Source organism: Diadema setosum, chromosome 17 (assembly GCF_964275005.1).
Source record: "Diadema setosum chromosome 17, eeDiaSeto1, whole genome shotgun sequence".
Classification (NCBI taxonomy): Eukaryota; Metazoa; Echinodermata; class Echinoidea; order Diadematoida; family Diadematidae; genus Diadema; species Diadema setosum.
This window is the reverse complement of record NC_092701.1, coordinates 8,723,791-8,740,965: the sequence shown is the minus strand read 5'-3', so window position 1 is coordinate 8,740,965 and position 17,175 is coordinate 8,723,791. Positions and strand designations below refer to the sequence as shown.

Sequence of the window (17,175 nt, the reverse complement as noted above, 5' to 3'; positions counted from 1 at the left end):
GGATCGGGAAGGCCTTTCCCTCGATTGATCATACTCGTAATCAGTGGGAGGAAGGGAATGCTGTAGACTATGAGAGCGACGCTTGTCCTCACTGTCGCGATACTCCCCACGCTCAGAGAACGGCACCTCATCGCTACTGGTAGCGACGGAATGCCGCGATCGGGGCCGCGCCCTGTCCCGGCCCTGACCTCCCCCACCCCTGGCCAGACTATAATCGGATTGAGAGGAAGGTGGATGACCACCCCCAGTGTTGTGTGAATACTGTGTGGCATGCTTGTCCAAGGAATGCTTTGAGTGTAATTAGAAAGAGTTGATTTTTTTTTTAAAGAAAAGCAAAATAAAAAGAAATGATAATGAAAAACTCATAATCAAATTCAAAATCATCGACATCGAAAACAAATCAAACAATTGTTCTCGGGGGAAATCAAAAGAGAAGTAATGAAAAACAAGGACAAATGAAATATACATTTGATTATTTCAAGCACAAAATGATACAAGCTGACAAGAGAAACACACCTACATAGTGCAAATGAAAAAGAAACTGAAAAAGCCGACTCGATACACTCGGCTTGTGGTAGGCTTGTATACTGCTATTGACTTCTCCACAGCTCATGCATTAAAGTGTGCGTAGTGAGAACAGATTTATTGGCAACAAAAATACTTTTCATTGGCAAAAAAAAATGAAACAGAAAATGGACATGTTTAAGCATTATAGTATCATATTTAAACCAAAAAAAAAAAAAATAATAAATTAGTCATGTGAAAACATCTCCACATTTTATTTTTCCTTCTTTTTTTCTCTGACACAAAAAGCATCATCAGCAACACCAAGCCTGTCAAACTTTTTTTTTTTTCCGGTGAGGTCAGATATTCTACAAATATTGAAAAACCTATCAAGGCATGTGTGATGCCCTTTATCGCAATAATCTTGGCTGCATTTCTGTCTGCAATATCACAACATGACTGCATTACGCTTGCAGAAAGAATGTCATTAAAAACATTCACTGTTATGATCATTCCACAATAATGATCTAGCGACGTTGGGCAGAAACGTAAACAAATACTTAATGAAAAGTTCAGCCTCTCTGAGATTAAATACAAAGTTTATTTTGAGATGCATCAATGAAGGAATAGCATCTACATGTAAAGTCATGTTGCACTTGTGGAGATAAAAAGGTATGAGTTGTTTTTAATCTTTCCTTCTCCTTTGAAATTTGCAAACATGCATCTCTGTTTGGCAAAGTCAACATTTGCAAAAGATCTGCCCTCTTTTTTGTTTAAAGCATTTGTGATCAGTCTGTCTTAAGACTAATATGAAAAGTGATGGGATATTTGTGCAAAAATTGCATCAAAGCACTGGGTTGGACCAAAAGAAAGTATACATAATGACAAGTTTGAATAAAGCAAGTTAAAGTACGACACAAAGTATGAATATTACTATATGCAGTAAAATACAAGATATTTGGATTATAAGACATGAATGGTCTCAAACACACAAAAATTGACAATTCTTGCATTATTTTTTGAGGGAGATATTGACAAAACTTTGGTCACTGTTCATTGCAATTTATCATCTGTGCAAAAAAAAAAAAAAAGACTTGAGCAGTGTAAAATCATCAAACATTTGTAGCATTTTCATGTCACTCATTTGCCTTTCTTCAATGTGTCGGGGAAATCTTGACTTCATGGTTTTGTCATGCAATTAGTCGCAATGTCCTTTAAGTAAATCAACACCAGAAGTGGAAAAACACACACATACACACACCATTCAGCATTCACTTCAACTGGTAACGATGTCATGGATGGGAAATGAACTCATTCAAAATGATTTCAGTGGTGGTGACATGCGTTCCTCCAAAATAATATGCTATAAAGTCTACACGAGCCAGGCTCTGATGCCAGTAAATCTTCAGGTAAGTGACACACAAACCACACCACACCCACACAATGCAATCAATAACACTTGAGGGGAGTGTACTCAATCTCTGGGAAGTTTTGACGAGCGACAGTCACTGTCACCGGCGGACCATCCTTACCCGGTCTCTTCTATCCATCGAGCTGCCCCGCCCTCTCTCCACATCTCGCTCTCGGTACCGAATGTCCGACATCTCAATGGCCTGGAGCGAATTAAGAAACACAGTGTCGCATGACGTTAATACAAATGATTCCCTTAAAAAACCGGGCATTGCCTCGCACGACGTTAATACAAACGATTCCCTTTAAACCAGGCATTGCACAAACAAAGGATGCACTCACATCTTGCCTCAGTGCATGTGTGGCATCTCAAGAATAATGTGTGCTTGAATATTTTACTTTTGGAAATGAGTTTAGAAATGTTATATGGAGTCATAGAAATATGCCCATATACTTCAGGCATACAGTAACTGAAATGAAAGGGAAGAACACAAGGATAAAAATCAAGATAAGCAAAAGTGAAACTGAAGTAGAAAAGAACATGGGAACAAAAACGATAAGAATACAAACAAAATACAACGAAGAAAAATGGAGGGCAAGCAGGATTTAGAATAGATGCTGTTCTTCGAAAGAATACATAAAAAAACTGTATGCTTGATATTATGTGAATTAAAGCAACATTAAAATAATATTTCTAAATGGACATAAATGTGTATTATAAGTGTGTGTATTTGTGAATGTGTAATCATAAAAGCGTGAACACGAGGACCTCTATATTTTGGGTGAGGTTTATATTGGTGAAAAGGTAGATTGAAAGGACAAAAGATGTGCAAATCACGGTGGGGTGGGGTGTGTGGGGGGGGGGGGGTATGGGGAGATAGGATGATCAGAGTCGGGTGGACGTGGAAAGCTGGACAGAGACCGAGACGGAGGAGGCGGGTGATTGGACAAGACAGATAGAGGTTACGGACGGGGCAGGAAATGAAACTAGGGGGGTGGAGATGATAGAGGACACGGTTGCCATGGCAACATTTTTTTTCCCTCTCCAGGATAGAGGAGAGTGGATGAGCGGCGAGTTGTGATGGGGAAGGGAAAGGGAAGGGGACCTGATGGAGATGGTCAGACATTAAGTCTGGGTGGGAGGGGGGGGGGGGAGGGGATCAAGAGAGGGGTGGGGTAAGGGGTGGGGTGTTTTGAAGGGGTATGTATAGACTGCAAGTCACTCCAACCTTAGTCGACCAATTAGGATGATGGAGATGTTGAGTGACGAGGCAATATGCTAGATACCTCTCTAAAGTAAACTCCTTCGGGCCTCCTTTGGATTTCTTCAACCACTTAACACCCATTTGGAGAAAATGTTTCATTTTGTCTTGCATTTGCTTCAACTACTGACAAAATTCATGTTTCCTACATGGTTTACACACTGCTTCTTTCCATGCCTCTCAGGTATCACCAGACTGACCAAGGATCATTCTGCATTCAAAAAACAACAGTCACTTCTTCATGCACTCAAATATGTTTGAATAAGATTATAAAGCTGCTCAATAAGTTCCAAAACTCAAAAAACATTCACGATCACATGTGCATGTCAGTTTTGTGCACACCACACATGCTTGTGCAACAGCAAACTGGAGTGATGTTAGTCAGACGTGTTTTAAGTCCTATCTGCCCCACTTCAGAATTACACACACAGCAAATATATTGTAGTAGTATGTGGTATTGCATCTGCCACATAATTACAAATGTGCTTGTGGTTAGATTTTCAATGGAGAACTACAGCAATAGAAGAGGGGTAAGAACATTCTCTATCAGGAAGTAAAATCGGCAATTTCCCATCCCAGAGATGATGTGCGGTGCATTTTTTGTTACGGGATGCAATATTTTGGTGTGTTGCTGGATTTGGGAGTATCACTTGACCTTGTGAAATTCCCTCAAATAATATCAATAAAAAAGGAATGATGCATACAATAGTAAGGATATATTTTCTAGTTTGCTCCTCTCTCTTTTCTCTCTCTCTCTCTCTCAGTGCTCTGTTGTTTCAAATCGGTTTTTAAATCTTTCACTGACATTTTTGGTCTAACATAAACCTCTTTAAAACATCTATTTCAGAGACTTTTGCCGACAAAGATGTCACGGATCCATCAGAGCAAACATTAACCTCATAAACATCGAAAGTATCGCAGCATTTAAATGGTTGAGGAGACCATACACACACAGACATGAACAGACATGGACAGACAGACAGACAGACAGAAAGACAGACATAAACAAACAGATTTGCTGTCACAATAAAAAAACAATGAAAATTATTTGAATGTTACATGTTGAAAATAAATACATGAAGATGTTCAAATGGTAAAATCTACAAACTGGATGTACACAGAACACAAGAGTATCTGACAATTCCAGTGCAGCAAGAGAATTGTATTTTTCTGAAGTGCATCTCAGGACCTTAGGTTAACAGCCATACAGACAGAGTTTGCCAAACACTGGACATACATTTGAGATTTACACTTCATAGATTCCAATGAATGAGCAAATGCTGGTTTTGTTCGGTGATATATTGAGAACAAATGGTTGAATTGATTGAAAGGCTGATGGTAAGTGGTCTTCTGAGTTGAGGAAAAAAATGAGGAAATGACGATATTTTTTTCTCTCTGACAGGATGGATTTGACGACTGCGCAGGTTCCTCCACCAGTGAGAGAGAGAGAAAAAAAAAATGATAGTGTTTACATGAATCTATCAGGAACAAATGTTTTGATCAATTGAAGGTTTTCATAAACTTTTGACACCAATAATGATTTCCTGCACATAGGAACCGTTCGGCCCAAAACACATCCCCCCTATAAAAACAACAGCAACACCATGGCAACGCTTTCCTAGATTCTAAGTGGTGAGACATACTCTAGTCACAAACATTATTCATTTTCACATGAACCAAATGAAATCATGAAAGACACTTTCACTAAAATTAAAAACAATTCAAAAGTTATGTTTAATCACGATTGATGTGTGTGACACATGATCTTGTTTGAGTAATTTTAGAATGTCTTCCAGTTTTTGTCTACTTTTTTCCGTCTTTTTTTCTTCCTATCATCGTTGATAGCCATTGCATCCCATTCTTTTAAGGGTAATGAAAACATGATCATTCACTAGAAGATGGTTTCATTTCCGACTTGGGGGTCGCATTCATTATCAAGATCAACTTCTTCATATCCAAATTTTACCAAACTTACTGGAGTGACAAAGTGGAAATGCTTGTAAGAGTCTAGACAACATACAGAGAAAAGGAGAAAGTATGTGAACAGATTTATAGTGGTGGCTTCATCTCGCAGGAAATTGCTGAAAAAATTGATATGAAAATTATTGCTAAATATATCTGTATTATAGGCACAAAATAAAGTAAAGGATTAATTGAAAAAAAAAAAGATTGATGAAGGGGAAATGGGCAGTGGCCGGAAATTTTCCTCATTTCAGACGTGACCCCACGCCAGTAATTGTAGGCCAAGTTTCTTTTCAATGAACTCTGCTAGCCCGTGAGTCAGGTTCAATCCGCAGTCCAGACAATATGGACTGAAAGCTGCACAATGTCTGGACAGGTTGCAGCGACCGACCTGATTATTATCTTACACTGGGCGATTGCATGCAATCGTGACATTTATCACTTCCTCAGAACCAGCTTGGCCCGGCCAGCTCGGCGGGAGACAGACATACAAACAGCGAGACATATAGAGAGAGACTGAGATAGAGAGACGGAGAAAGAGATAGAAAGAAAGAGGGAGAGATAGAGATAGAGAAGGAATGAGATATAAAGAGGAAGAGGATGAGAGAGAGTTGGGCAGAGAGAGGTATACAAGTGAGAAAAAGAGATTAAAACACATAAATAGCAGGAGAAACAGACAGCTCAGACATTGTAGGCATACAAACACACAAAAAACAACAACAAAGAGAAACATACACACATTAATGAATAGAGGGAGAAGAAGAGAGAGAGAGAGAGATAGGCACTAAGAGACACAGAAAGTGAGACACACACACAGACACACACACACACACACACACATATATATATATATATATATATATATATATATATATATATATATATGTATATATATATATATATATATATATATATATATATATATATTAATTAATATAATATAATCCCTCCATATACACAGGAACAAATTCCAACAGTAAAGTGAGAGATTAAAATGAAGATAAAGAGGATCAATAGAAAAAGCCAGATTAATATGGACAAAATAAGATAGACACAGGAGAAAAAAATGAAATGTGAGAAGGCATACAGTGAGACAAAGAAGAAATAAAAACAAAGCTAGACAGAGAAAAAGAAAGGAAAGAGTTTGTGTCTGAGTTTTGAGCACTTCGCAAATGCAAAAACAAAAATAAACACACAAACATTGTACATTAATTTGCTTGTGGCTGGTAACCACAGGTGGAAACTTGGACTTCCCAGATATTGAACCATTTTATTCGTTGTCTTTACCTACATCCTACACATCTTGCACACATTGTACAACCACAACAAAGAGAAAAAGGAGAAAGATAGAAAAGGAATATATACATATATAAAATATATATATTTATATATATTCATATTTACATGTAAGCAAAGGAAGGATAGATAGATAGATTGAATAGATATGAAGATGAATAGATTAATAGATGGGAGAGAGAGAGACAGATAGACAGACAGAGAGGGGGAGAACAGGAAATATAGCAATATTATCCCACGGTGGTGACTAGAAATAATAGATGAAGAGAAAGAGAAAGACAGACAGACAGACAGACAGACAACCAGTCAGAAAGAGGAAGAGATGTTTCCTTATTTTTCTGGCCGCAAAAACCTCCCAAACTTCCTGGCCACCTATGATCCTCTTCCTCAACGCCTTCCCGCTTCATCGTCGTCGGTCCACAAGTATTGCAGACAAAGGTTGATGTTTTCACACGAACCAAGGGAGTGTAATTTGAATCACGATTCTAGTGATGCATCGCTGGAATCATAGAAATCAAGTGATGCATTTTGACTGTGTGTATGCAAACTGGAATCACGGAGGGTGATCAAATTGTACTTAAAATGATGGTCCGGAGGTGTTTTTCCCTCGATGTTTCTCCATAAGGAAACAGTTGTATGGACTGACCTCTAAACTGTATTTTTTTTTTTTTGGGGGGGGGGGCAGAGTGTATGGTGACCTTTGAACCTTTCTGCAGAAAAACTGCACTCCGTTGATGGGAAATTGGAAAAAGCCACACCTCTCCTCTGCAAGAGTCAGTGTAGCCATCTTCGGCCATGTGTATGGACATTCATTCTAATTGTAAAATTAATCGTAATTATAATTCAGCACTGCAATTATGTTTTTTGACCTGTGTGAAAACGGTCCAAAGTCTCGCTGGAAACCAGTAATCACTGAGAGATGCGTCGTTCTGTCAGGAAAGACGTGTGGGTCGCCGGAAACAGAGACAGCCATCCCAGTCAAGGCGATTGGCACGTTTCCGTGGTAACGATAAGTGCATTACCATATAAAGCAAAGTGCATGAAAAAAATTCTCATTCCCTCTCTTGGAAAACCACTTGATTTTGTAACCGTTTTGTAAGTGTGAGTACTGTGTCTTTGTGTGTGTGTGTGTGTGTGTGTGTGTGTGTGTGTGTGTGTGTGTGTGGGTGTGTGTGCGGAAATGAATTTTACCTGTTGAAAATCACCATGAACTTTTGTTTGTGCGGTTATTGTCTAGACAAGCGTTTATTGCCATTACTAATGAATTTAGATGAAAACAATGTCTAAAAATACTAGCTGCTTTTGAGAAAAAAAAATGTGCGCATACGTGTATAAGGCAGTGAAATTACAATCTTTTCAAAGAATTTTGTTTTACTGTAAATCTTTCTTAGCATCAGTGACACACAGGAATTCATGGTGATATATAAACATTCCACCAACAGAACACAGATGTTGAAGTGACTTACCAGGAAGAAAAAAACAACAACAACCACTTAAGTCTTTGCAAACCTGAACTCCAATTCATCACCATATAAACAGACATGTTCCAAAGCACAGCAGTTTTTCTGGCTCAAGAAAACTTTCACACAAACCACAAGCACTCGTGATGCAAACGGCATTGTTACCAGAAAAAACACTGCACTTTCTGCCATACAATCTCCCTACGTTCACTGCAAAAAGTCTAAGTAACTATTGACTGAGATACTAAGTTTTCTCAGGCTAATAAATCCTCTGAAATTAAGAATTTAGTGTTTTTTACGAAGCATGCTTACTATAGCATTTGTCATTTAACCTGTTGTGCTAAGAATACTAAATCTGCATGTATGACAGCATCTTCATTTCATGGCAAATACCTGCATACTTGTAAATACATAAAGGCCAGTCTTCTTTACCACTATTAAATGTGATAGGATTTTGTGAATAAAATGGGACAAATTATTTGTTATTGAAAAAAAGCTTACACTTTTTAAAGTTGTACACACTCACTGTCGGGGCCTCATCGTTCTGTTACTTTATCAAATCAAACTGTCTTGACTGTTTGAAATTTGACAAAGGGAAATTAAAAATGATAATGTATCAAGACATGTCTTCTATTCTCTTCTGTTTTACTGTGTCAAGAGTGCATGTTAGTCACAGCAAAGTCAATCCATCACTTAACCATATGGTTAGAAAATCCGCAAGCTAGAACTCTAAGTCATCACGCTTCATGCAAACCTCAGACTCTTCCACGCCGTCTTCGAGTGCCGTCGTGCCCTCCACACCCAAATCAACCTCCCCCTCATCATGCTCGTAGGAGGCATTGTCGTACTCCTCCTCGTAAATGCTAGTCAGCGTCGGGGACCGGGTCAGACTCGTCAGGTCTAGGCCCAGGTCCACCTCGCTGGGATGGAACTGGTCCTGTTCCTCCACAGGATCCTCTAGAGGGGTCTGATGATGTTGCAGGGGTGTGATCATTGGGGGAAGGGGGTAGGGCCGTGGGGTCAGCATGCAGGGAGTTAAGAATGATAACTTCTTTGTTATTCAAAAGATTCACTGAGATGATTTTTGAAATACTACCCAAAATGGTTAAAAGATGCAAATTGAAGAAAAAAGTTTTTACCTCGTGCATTGGCCGTTCCTGTAGGAGTAAGGTATGGAAACAAGTTGTATCAAGCTTAGTTGTATTTTCATGAATCCGTCAAATCACTAATGATGGTAAGACATTTGACAGGCTAGGGCTACAACTCTATGAGACAGTTAGTGCCATTATCATCATCATCATCACCATCATCTACATATAAACCACACCCACTACCACGATACCACGATAATCACCACCTTCAGACATTTCCTCTTCCTGCTCCCTAACATGATCGTCATCATCTTTGCCACCATTCCTACTATTGCCTTTGAAAACTATCATCCTCAAGTCATCATTCTTCTCTCATTCCTCATATTCACATTTGGCAGGGTAGATTTCTGGCATCATAATGTGCTCAATATGAGTAGCATCTTCATCATCCTCCTCGTCACCATCACTATCATCGTCATGAAGACTGCCATTGCCAATATCATAATGATAATTGTCATTGATCATTACTGCCATCCCATCATTATAATCATCATCATCATCATCATCATCATCATCATCATCATCATCATCATCATCATCATCATCGTCATCACGTCAATATCATAATGATAATTGTCAATGATCATTAATGCCATCCCATCATCATCATCATCATCATCGTCATGGAGACCGTCAATGTCAATATCATAGTGATAATTGTCAATGATCATTGTTCCCATCCCATCATCATCATCATCATCATCATCATCATCATCACCATCATCATCATCATCATCATCATTATCATCATCATCATCATCACCATCATCACTACCACTGCTAGCACTACTACCAGGGAAGTGTGAGAGAGGTTCTCCCACCTAACTGCAGCTACGGTACCACTGCCTTACTATCATCCTTATTATCATCTGCCTCCTCATCATCTCCATCATATCTATCATCATCCTTGCATCTTAACCTTAGACAGTATCATGAGCCTGTGCATAATTATCATTTTCCCTTTCTCATCTTCCTCAATATCATTTCCATGAACATCATCACCATCTTAATCACCACTGCTACTCCTTGTGGAGAAACAAAACCAACCAACCAACCAACCAACAAACAAAAACCTCGACAAACTTGATAGCGGAAGTTGATCCGAAAGGGTTCAACCTGTGGCTGGGAAACAGATGCAAATATCCAATTTCCTGATGTTGAGGGAATTCCTGAATGTTACCTTGGCAATCAATCAAATGTTAGAATTTGAATACAGTTTGAACATTTCTTGCTGTGTACATTTTCTTCAGGGAAAGTTTTCCACCTTATATCACCCTATCAAGTTGTTCCGCGAGCCCTTTTGTGATCAAAGTGTACCTCATTGGCAACATAAATTTATGACTGATTGTTTCCATTAGTGAAACATCTGCATGCGAATGTATGATGAGAGCCAGATGGTTCATCAAGATGAGTGAATGCAAGAGATTTCTGGACTTTATTCCTCCTATTTGACCAATATGTAGAATTAGTTGGTAAAAATGGTGTCATTCATTCTTTCATGTCCAACAGCAAAGGACAACAAGGATAGGATCACAATTCTTGTGCCACCAAAAAAGGATAAAATTCATCAATTTCAGGAAAATCCATATTGACAGAGACACCAACAGAGGGGTGTCATAAACTACAATCCGGGACGAAGGGGGTGGGAAGGACACCTCTACCTTCCAATCTTTTAAAAGAGGATATTCATGGCTGCCATGCATTTTCTTGGCAGTGTTGCTATTTGTAAAATCAAAATCATCCTGTTTTCATGGAAAATATCCCAACAATACTGTGAATGCCCCAGTGTTTACACAACCCGCACGAATGGCAACACAATTATGCCAACTTTGTGTACACGCCTCGGGCGGTTCTGTGTGGTTGTCAAAGCACGCGGCTCCTTTTCTTCGCGCCACTGGTGTACATGAACCCAATCACCCAGAGGAATCAAACTTTTATTACAAAATATTCAACAAATTTCTTCCCTACCTTAAAAGTTATCCCAATCTTTCATTGACAAATACCATTTTTTTTTTACATTAATAAAGAAAAAATGCTTCTCATTGGTAATAATCATTAAAGTCAGCTGTGTTTGTTTTAACACAAATTTAAAATAAATTCAAATCAATCAATTAATCAATCAATCAATCAATCAAATACTAACAGAGAAAATTTTCAAGTTATGATTTAATTTATCTCTGCAAATAGCAAGAATGCATTTTGACTTACACAATTATGTTAGAAGCAACTTTTTATGAAAAAAAAAGATCTTTTGGAATTCTGGGAAATTTTGCAAAGGAGGTGCTATGACTAAAGAAGAGATGCCATCACATCACACGAGCGCAGTGGCCAAGACACGAATGGTGTTATGTGACCTCTCCAATGGCCACCTGCCAACTTTCAAAAACCATCTCATCACTTACAAAATGCACTGTGTGTATGTGAGTGTGGGGGGAGGGGAGGAATTGCATTGATATCGTCCTAACAATACCTTGAATAACTGTCCTTTTCCAATTACAACATATCAATCCAGGAGTTGAATGAAATTGAATTGAATTGAATTGAATGGAATTGAGTTAATGGCCCAGTCCCACTGTTATTTAAGAAGATTTGCATATGAATTGCGCACAAAATTGGTTTATATTCACTAAACTTCCACAATATTCTTATGCCACCATTGTCACTCAATCTGCAACGTCAGGAAATGCTTGTGAAAATTTCCATGGAATCTTAGATTATAGATATTCCGAGAAATTTGTAAAATTCTTCATTTTTATGTATACTTGAAACTCAAAGAGGATTTACACATCCCCTCTCAAACCTCCCAACCTGTCTAATTGGAAAAATAGGGATGATTTTGCTCAGAAACAGGAAAGAAAAGCATTTCCTATGAGAGTGTGTGTAAAATTTTCGAGAAAAATTGGAGAACCATATCGAAACAAGAGTGCGGGATGGTCAAAATTCAGATTCTTTCCTCCGAATTCCAGAACAGTTGGCAGGTCTGCACTCTAACAGCAGTGAACTTTCTCCATCCCTTCACATCCAGCCTGTTGCAGGTATCAGTACACGTACATAAAATCAAATGTGATAGAATTGTGTGACTATAAAACAAAAATGAAATGACCACTTCTTGACTACTACTACTAATACTGTAACTCTGAATAATTGGTGCTTATCTACATCGATGAAGGGCAATTTTGTCAATGAGATGTAATAAAGATCTCATCATGACAAATACAATCATCATAATCATCAGATGCCATTTTGACAAGGCTGTCAAGAAATATTCAGACAGAATTCATTCTAATCGAGTCATCTGATGATTATCAACAACAGCAGCAGCAGAAGAGAGTCATCTTTCTAGACACGCTTGAGAATCGCTCTAGTTCTTGGCTCTCAATCTTTGTTTTATTCCATCCACACTGCCCCTCTCCACCACCTCCTACCATCCTGGATCTCCTCCCCCCCCCCCCCACCCCACACCACCACCTGCCTGCCCCCCTTCTTGATCACTTCCAATCGTTTCAAGTCTGAGGTCACTCCAAGGTTGTAAACATTGGGAGGTTCTTCATGGCTAAAGGAGGCAGCAGTATCCATCATCAGGGGCAGATCCAGGAATTCTGTAAAGAGGGGGCACCTTTACAAAATTAAAGGGGGGCACACACAGCCCTCCCCCTTTTTTTTCTTTTTATTTCTTTCATTTTAACAAAACTAAAGGGGTGGGCGCGCCCAGGTGAGCTCCCTCCTGCATCCGCCACTGATCAGATAAATGGGGACAAGGGGGGGGGGGAAGGAGGAGGAGAGAGAGACCGGGAGACTTGAAAGTCTGGGAGAAACCCTGTCTGTCCTTGTGTCACTTTGGCTCATCAAAGATAATGGCGGATAAGATAACTAACAAGGACATCTCACCATGACTGACAAGACGGCAACGTCCCAGCATCAGACAAGAGACAGAGGGATGGGGGAAGGCATCTAGGGAATTGATGTTGAAAATTGGGCAAGTTCTGACCCCCTAAATCAAAGCTAAATTCTAACTAAAGCGGTTAGAGATATTAAAATCACGCTTTGGCCTCAAACCTTTTCCAAAACTGTTCGCCTCACATTTCATCGGCACTTGATAATGAAGAAAGAAACCACTCTAACTCTGGATATCTTGGAGGAATTTCTCAATACGCAATGTCGAGCTGAAGTGGGTGCGTACAGAAAAAGCTTGCTTTAACATTGGTCTTCACAGAGTCATCTAACTTAACATTTAAGCAAGGAATGGGTTGGGTGTTTTATGACCCCTCCCCCCCCCCACACACACGTACACACCCGCAATGATCTGTGAATGAGGGCAAGAGCCTTTATTTTTTACCTCTGTACCGGTACAGACTTTCAGAATGAGTGTTGAACAGGTATGGCAGATACTGAGATATTGTGCACTCCCATTAAAACGATCATGGTCATGACAAATTATGAAATTCTTGTTACAACAAAATGGAAATGAATGTCCTAAAATCATCCTCTACACATCTTGATATACTTTACTGTTCAGCTATAACAAAATTTTGATATAATGAAAGAACATTGTTGGCTTTGAGGACTCTGTTATAATGGGAGTTGCCTGCAGTACTGTCTATCGGTGCATATGTGCACCAAAGCAAACCACAGTATGAATCCTTTTGCAGAGACTAGGAGATTGATCTAAAGAAGTCAATAATGCTAGACAATTCTCTCCATATCAGGCTGTTTGCAAGAGCCTGTTGTGTGTTGTGTGAGCATTTTCCAAAGTGTTACTGGGATTCCTGAATACATTCCAAGCTACGCCAACCGTCCCAATATATCATCTCCCCACGCAGACACTATCAACAGGCGGTGTGCATTATTCCACGAAACGTGCGTCTGTCCAAATCAACTACATGTGACGGAAATTTGACTTTTCCCCCTGTTCCAGCAGCTGAGTGCAGATGGTAAAGACATCAGCTGATAAATGGATAGGGCACATCTTCTCTCTAGCGGGTACATACAATGTGCCGAATGCTGTTCATGTATTCAAAAGGAAGTGGTGGGAGGGGGGAGGGTATGCGAACTGGTGTAAGATTTGCACCCCTGCAGGTGCTGGAAATAATCTAACAGCTGAGTGCATCTACCAATTCAAAGAAAACCTTTGAAATTGCATAATCTCAAGTTAGGAACATCACTGAGGAAGAGTGACGCTTAATCAAGAGTCCTTTCAAACATTTTTAAAGGTTCAATTTTCTTCTGTGACTATATGGTTGCATTGAAAATGTTCGTCACTGTGAAGTGAGGGATAAAAGGTCCATATGACTTATATGGGGCTACTTGACTTCTAAAAAAATACTGTGTGGTGTATGCTTGTAATGATAAATTGGAAAATTGTCATCAACTCGCTGACTTCTGAATACTCTTATAAGCTTATAAGAATAAGCTTATGCATTCGGTTACAGCTCGTTATTCAAAAGGTTCGATATTCCGAAGGTTCGTTTTTCCGAATTTCATTTTCGGATGAACAAATCTTCGGAATAACGAACCTTCGGAATAACGCCACAAATGTTCGGATTAACGAACCCTTTTTCATTTTTGGATTAACGAACCTCTGGGTATAGGGAATTAGTGTGTTTCGGATTAACGAACCTTCGGAATAGCGAACCTTCGGAATATCGAACCTTCGGAATAATGAACAGCACCCTATGCATTCATACATCATGAATATTTAAAGGCAAACCAAGACACTTGCACTTACAATATATGCAGCAACACCCAGCACAAAGTTCCCTTTACAAGTCTTTAAAACTATCCTTTAAAAGTATCTTTGAAAGTCTCATATGATTTGATATGCAGTGAGATTCAGACAGAAAGTGAAATAATGGGTGGAAGATAATGAGAAAATGAAGAGGAGGAAGAGGAGGAGGAAAAGGAAGAACAGAGAGATGAGTAGGAAGAAGAATAGGAAGATAATAATGATGAAGATAATGGTAATAGAGAAGGATTAGAAGAAGAGGGAGAGAATAGTGATGATGAGGCTGGTGACATGACCTTTGCTCCCGTGACAATTGCTCTGGTCTTATATTCTCCAAGGACTCAGGGTTAGGGTTAGGGATGTGATGGGTATTCAGTTTAATTTGATGTGAAGATTATGATCAGGGTTAGGGTTATGTTTGTGGGTAGAATTTATGTTTGGCGTAGTGTGCAGATATTCCATGGGAGCAACTGCGGCAGGAGCAAATGTTATGGAAATGATGAGGCCAGAGGTAAAGGAAGAGGAAGAGAGCAGAAAAAGGTGATGAGGATCTCCAAAAAGCAAGAGGAGGAGAAGGAAAAGGGAGAATAATATTATGGAAGTAAAAGAGGAAGAAGAGGAGGAGGTATAATGACACCTGCTGTACCTATCAAACGTACATCAATGATGTTTAGAGTTGGTATGCGTGTGGGGTCTGGTAATGGGAAGTGCCTGGGCCAAAGTCGTCACAATCTTTGGGTACCTTAATCTGCAGGACCGGTACTACACACAGGCACCCATTCATGGACTGCATCAACTGGGTCACTCCGTGACCTCACCCGGAAAATGTCATATAATAACAAGCCACTGTGCAGTAATCTCATTTCGGCTATTGTTGCTGTTGTTCATGGCCTGCCGGAGGAGAAACCCTTACCCTGGAGGCTATGAAATTCTCTTCTCATAACCAGACAAAAGCCCAAGACTGAAATTCCAAAACCTTGGAGCATGGGCTCATATGTTTCTGTCAGACTCAAACATGTATACACTGGTAAACAAACTTTACAGACATGAGATAACTGGCATGGAGCAATAAGTGTCTGTTTTCAAGATAGAACAGCTACAGATGTCAACAAAAATTCTTTATTATCATCATTGCCACTCATGATGTGGACTCAAGCATCCCTTCATACAAATAATCATACACTATCTAGTGAGCATCATTATCTTGGTATAAAGACACGGAGGTCATCATACAAAGTAAGTGGTCATGTTCAGCCCTGCACAGACGCTCATCATCACTACACATTCTTTCAGCAGAACATTCAACAACACACCATCAGGCAAACGGACCAGAAAAAAAAAAATCCTGACGATGTAAACACGAGATGAAGACATAAATTAGGAGCCAAAAGAAATCGGATCGGCCTCACGTCATGCAGGTATGCTGGCGGTGCTGGTATCGACAGGCCGACAGAGATGGGAGGGGAGCAGTGTTTGTAAGCATCGTACAACTTTTGAGCAAAGAGGCGGCACCAGAGCTGTGTCACCCTACTTGAACTTACCCTGGTGTTATCTGGGGTCTCCCTGTAGCGTTGGTGACGCTCTCGATCGGGGTCGCGACCTCTTCTCTGATATCTCTCCGTTTGCCTACAAAGAGATGGGTGAATAAGAATGTAAAGAAACAAAAACAACTTGAATCCTCCCTCCAAAACCAAACTTTTAGAAGGTCGATAATTGGCACCAAGATGAAGGTATAATTGACAAGACAAACCCCTTTCCATTGTCTCGTCTCTTTTCCAAGAATGAGGATGGATGAATGAAGGCAGAAGATCGAGATGATTGCACTTTGACATGCCAGTCTGACATGGTTGAACAAGGAGCAGAGTTTAGCAGCGGTTAATGACCCTTTGTATCTCAACTTACATCAAAACCAAAACTTGACAAATTATCCCTTGAAATTTGCAAAATCACGCATGGGCATCATCAGGAATCGTTAAATTGCTGAGTGCATTTAAGGTCATTCCTGTCCAGAAAAACTTAAAGCTCTTGAAAACAAGTTTAACTCCATTATCTTGTTGGAACGCAGGCATGTAGCCTGTTCATCTTTCTTTTTGTAGTATAATAACCATCTGAATGCTCACAGATATCTCCTTAACCCGTTGAAGATGAGTCCCGAGAATACTCGGGCAGGTATCTACAGGAAATGTGTGTTAGAGCATAATCAGCCCGTCCTCAACGGGAATGGGTTAACCCTATTGACTCCCAGCATTCACACTCCTTATAGATATTACACTGAAATGATGAACAAATCCAAAATTATATCAAAAACCAAAATCTAATAGATTTAGAAGTAAACCTATTTTCTCAGTCTAATTTCGAATTTGCCCCCAGCCATAATCTCATAGATTGACTTCCAATCTGAAGAATTT

At 39.5% G+C, this 17,175-nt stretch overlaps 2 protein-coding genes across 2 annotated transcripts in view; both read right to left on the bottom strand.

Annotated features, from left to right (window-relative positions):
* The window catches only part of LOC140241110 (voltage-dependent calcium channel type A subunit alpha-1-like), a 229,002-nt gene that overhangs the window by 11,260 nt on the left and 200,567 nt on the right, over positions 1-17,175 (bottom strand). The window contains exons 41-42 of the mRNA XM_072320878.1: positions 16,309-16,393; positions 2,037-2,117 (exon numbers count right to left, since the gene is read on the bottom strand). Of these exons, the coding sequence (XP_072176979.1) occupies positions 2,037-2,117; positions 16,309-16,393 (166 nt within the window). The remainder of the gene's footprint in view (positions 1-2,036; positions 2,118-16,308; positions 16,394-17,175) is intronic.
* Positions 8,616-8,921, bottom strand: LOC140241112 (uncharacterized). Its single transcript, XM_072320879.1, has one exon. The coding sequence runs from the start codon at positions 8,919-8,921 to the stop codon at positions 8,616-8,618; it is 306 nt and encodes a 101-aa protein (XP_072176980.1).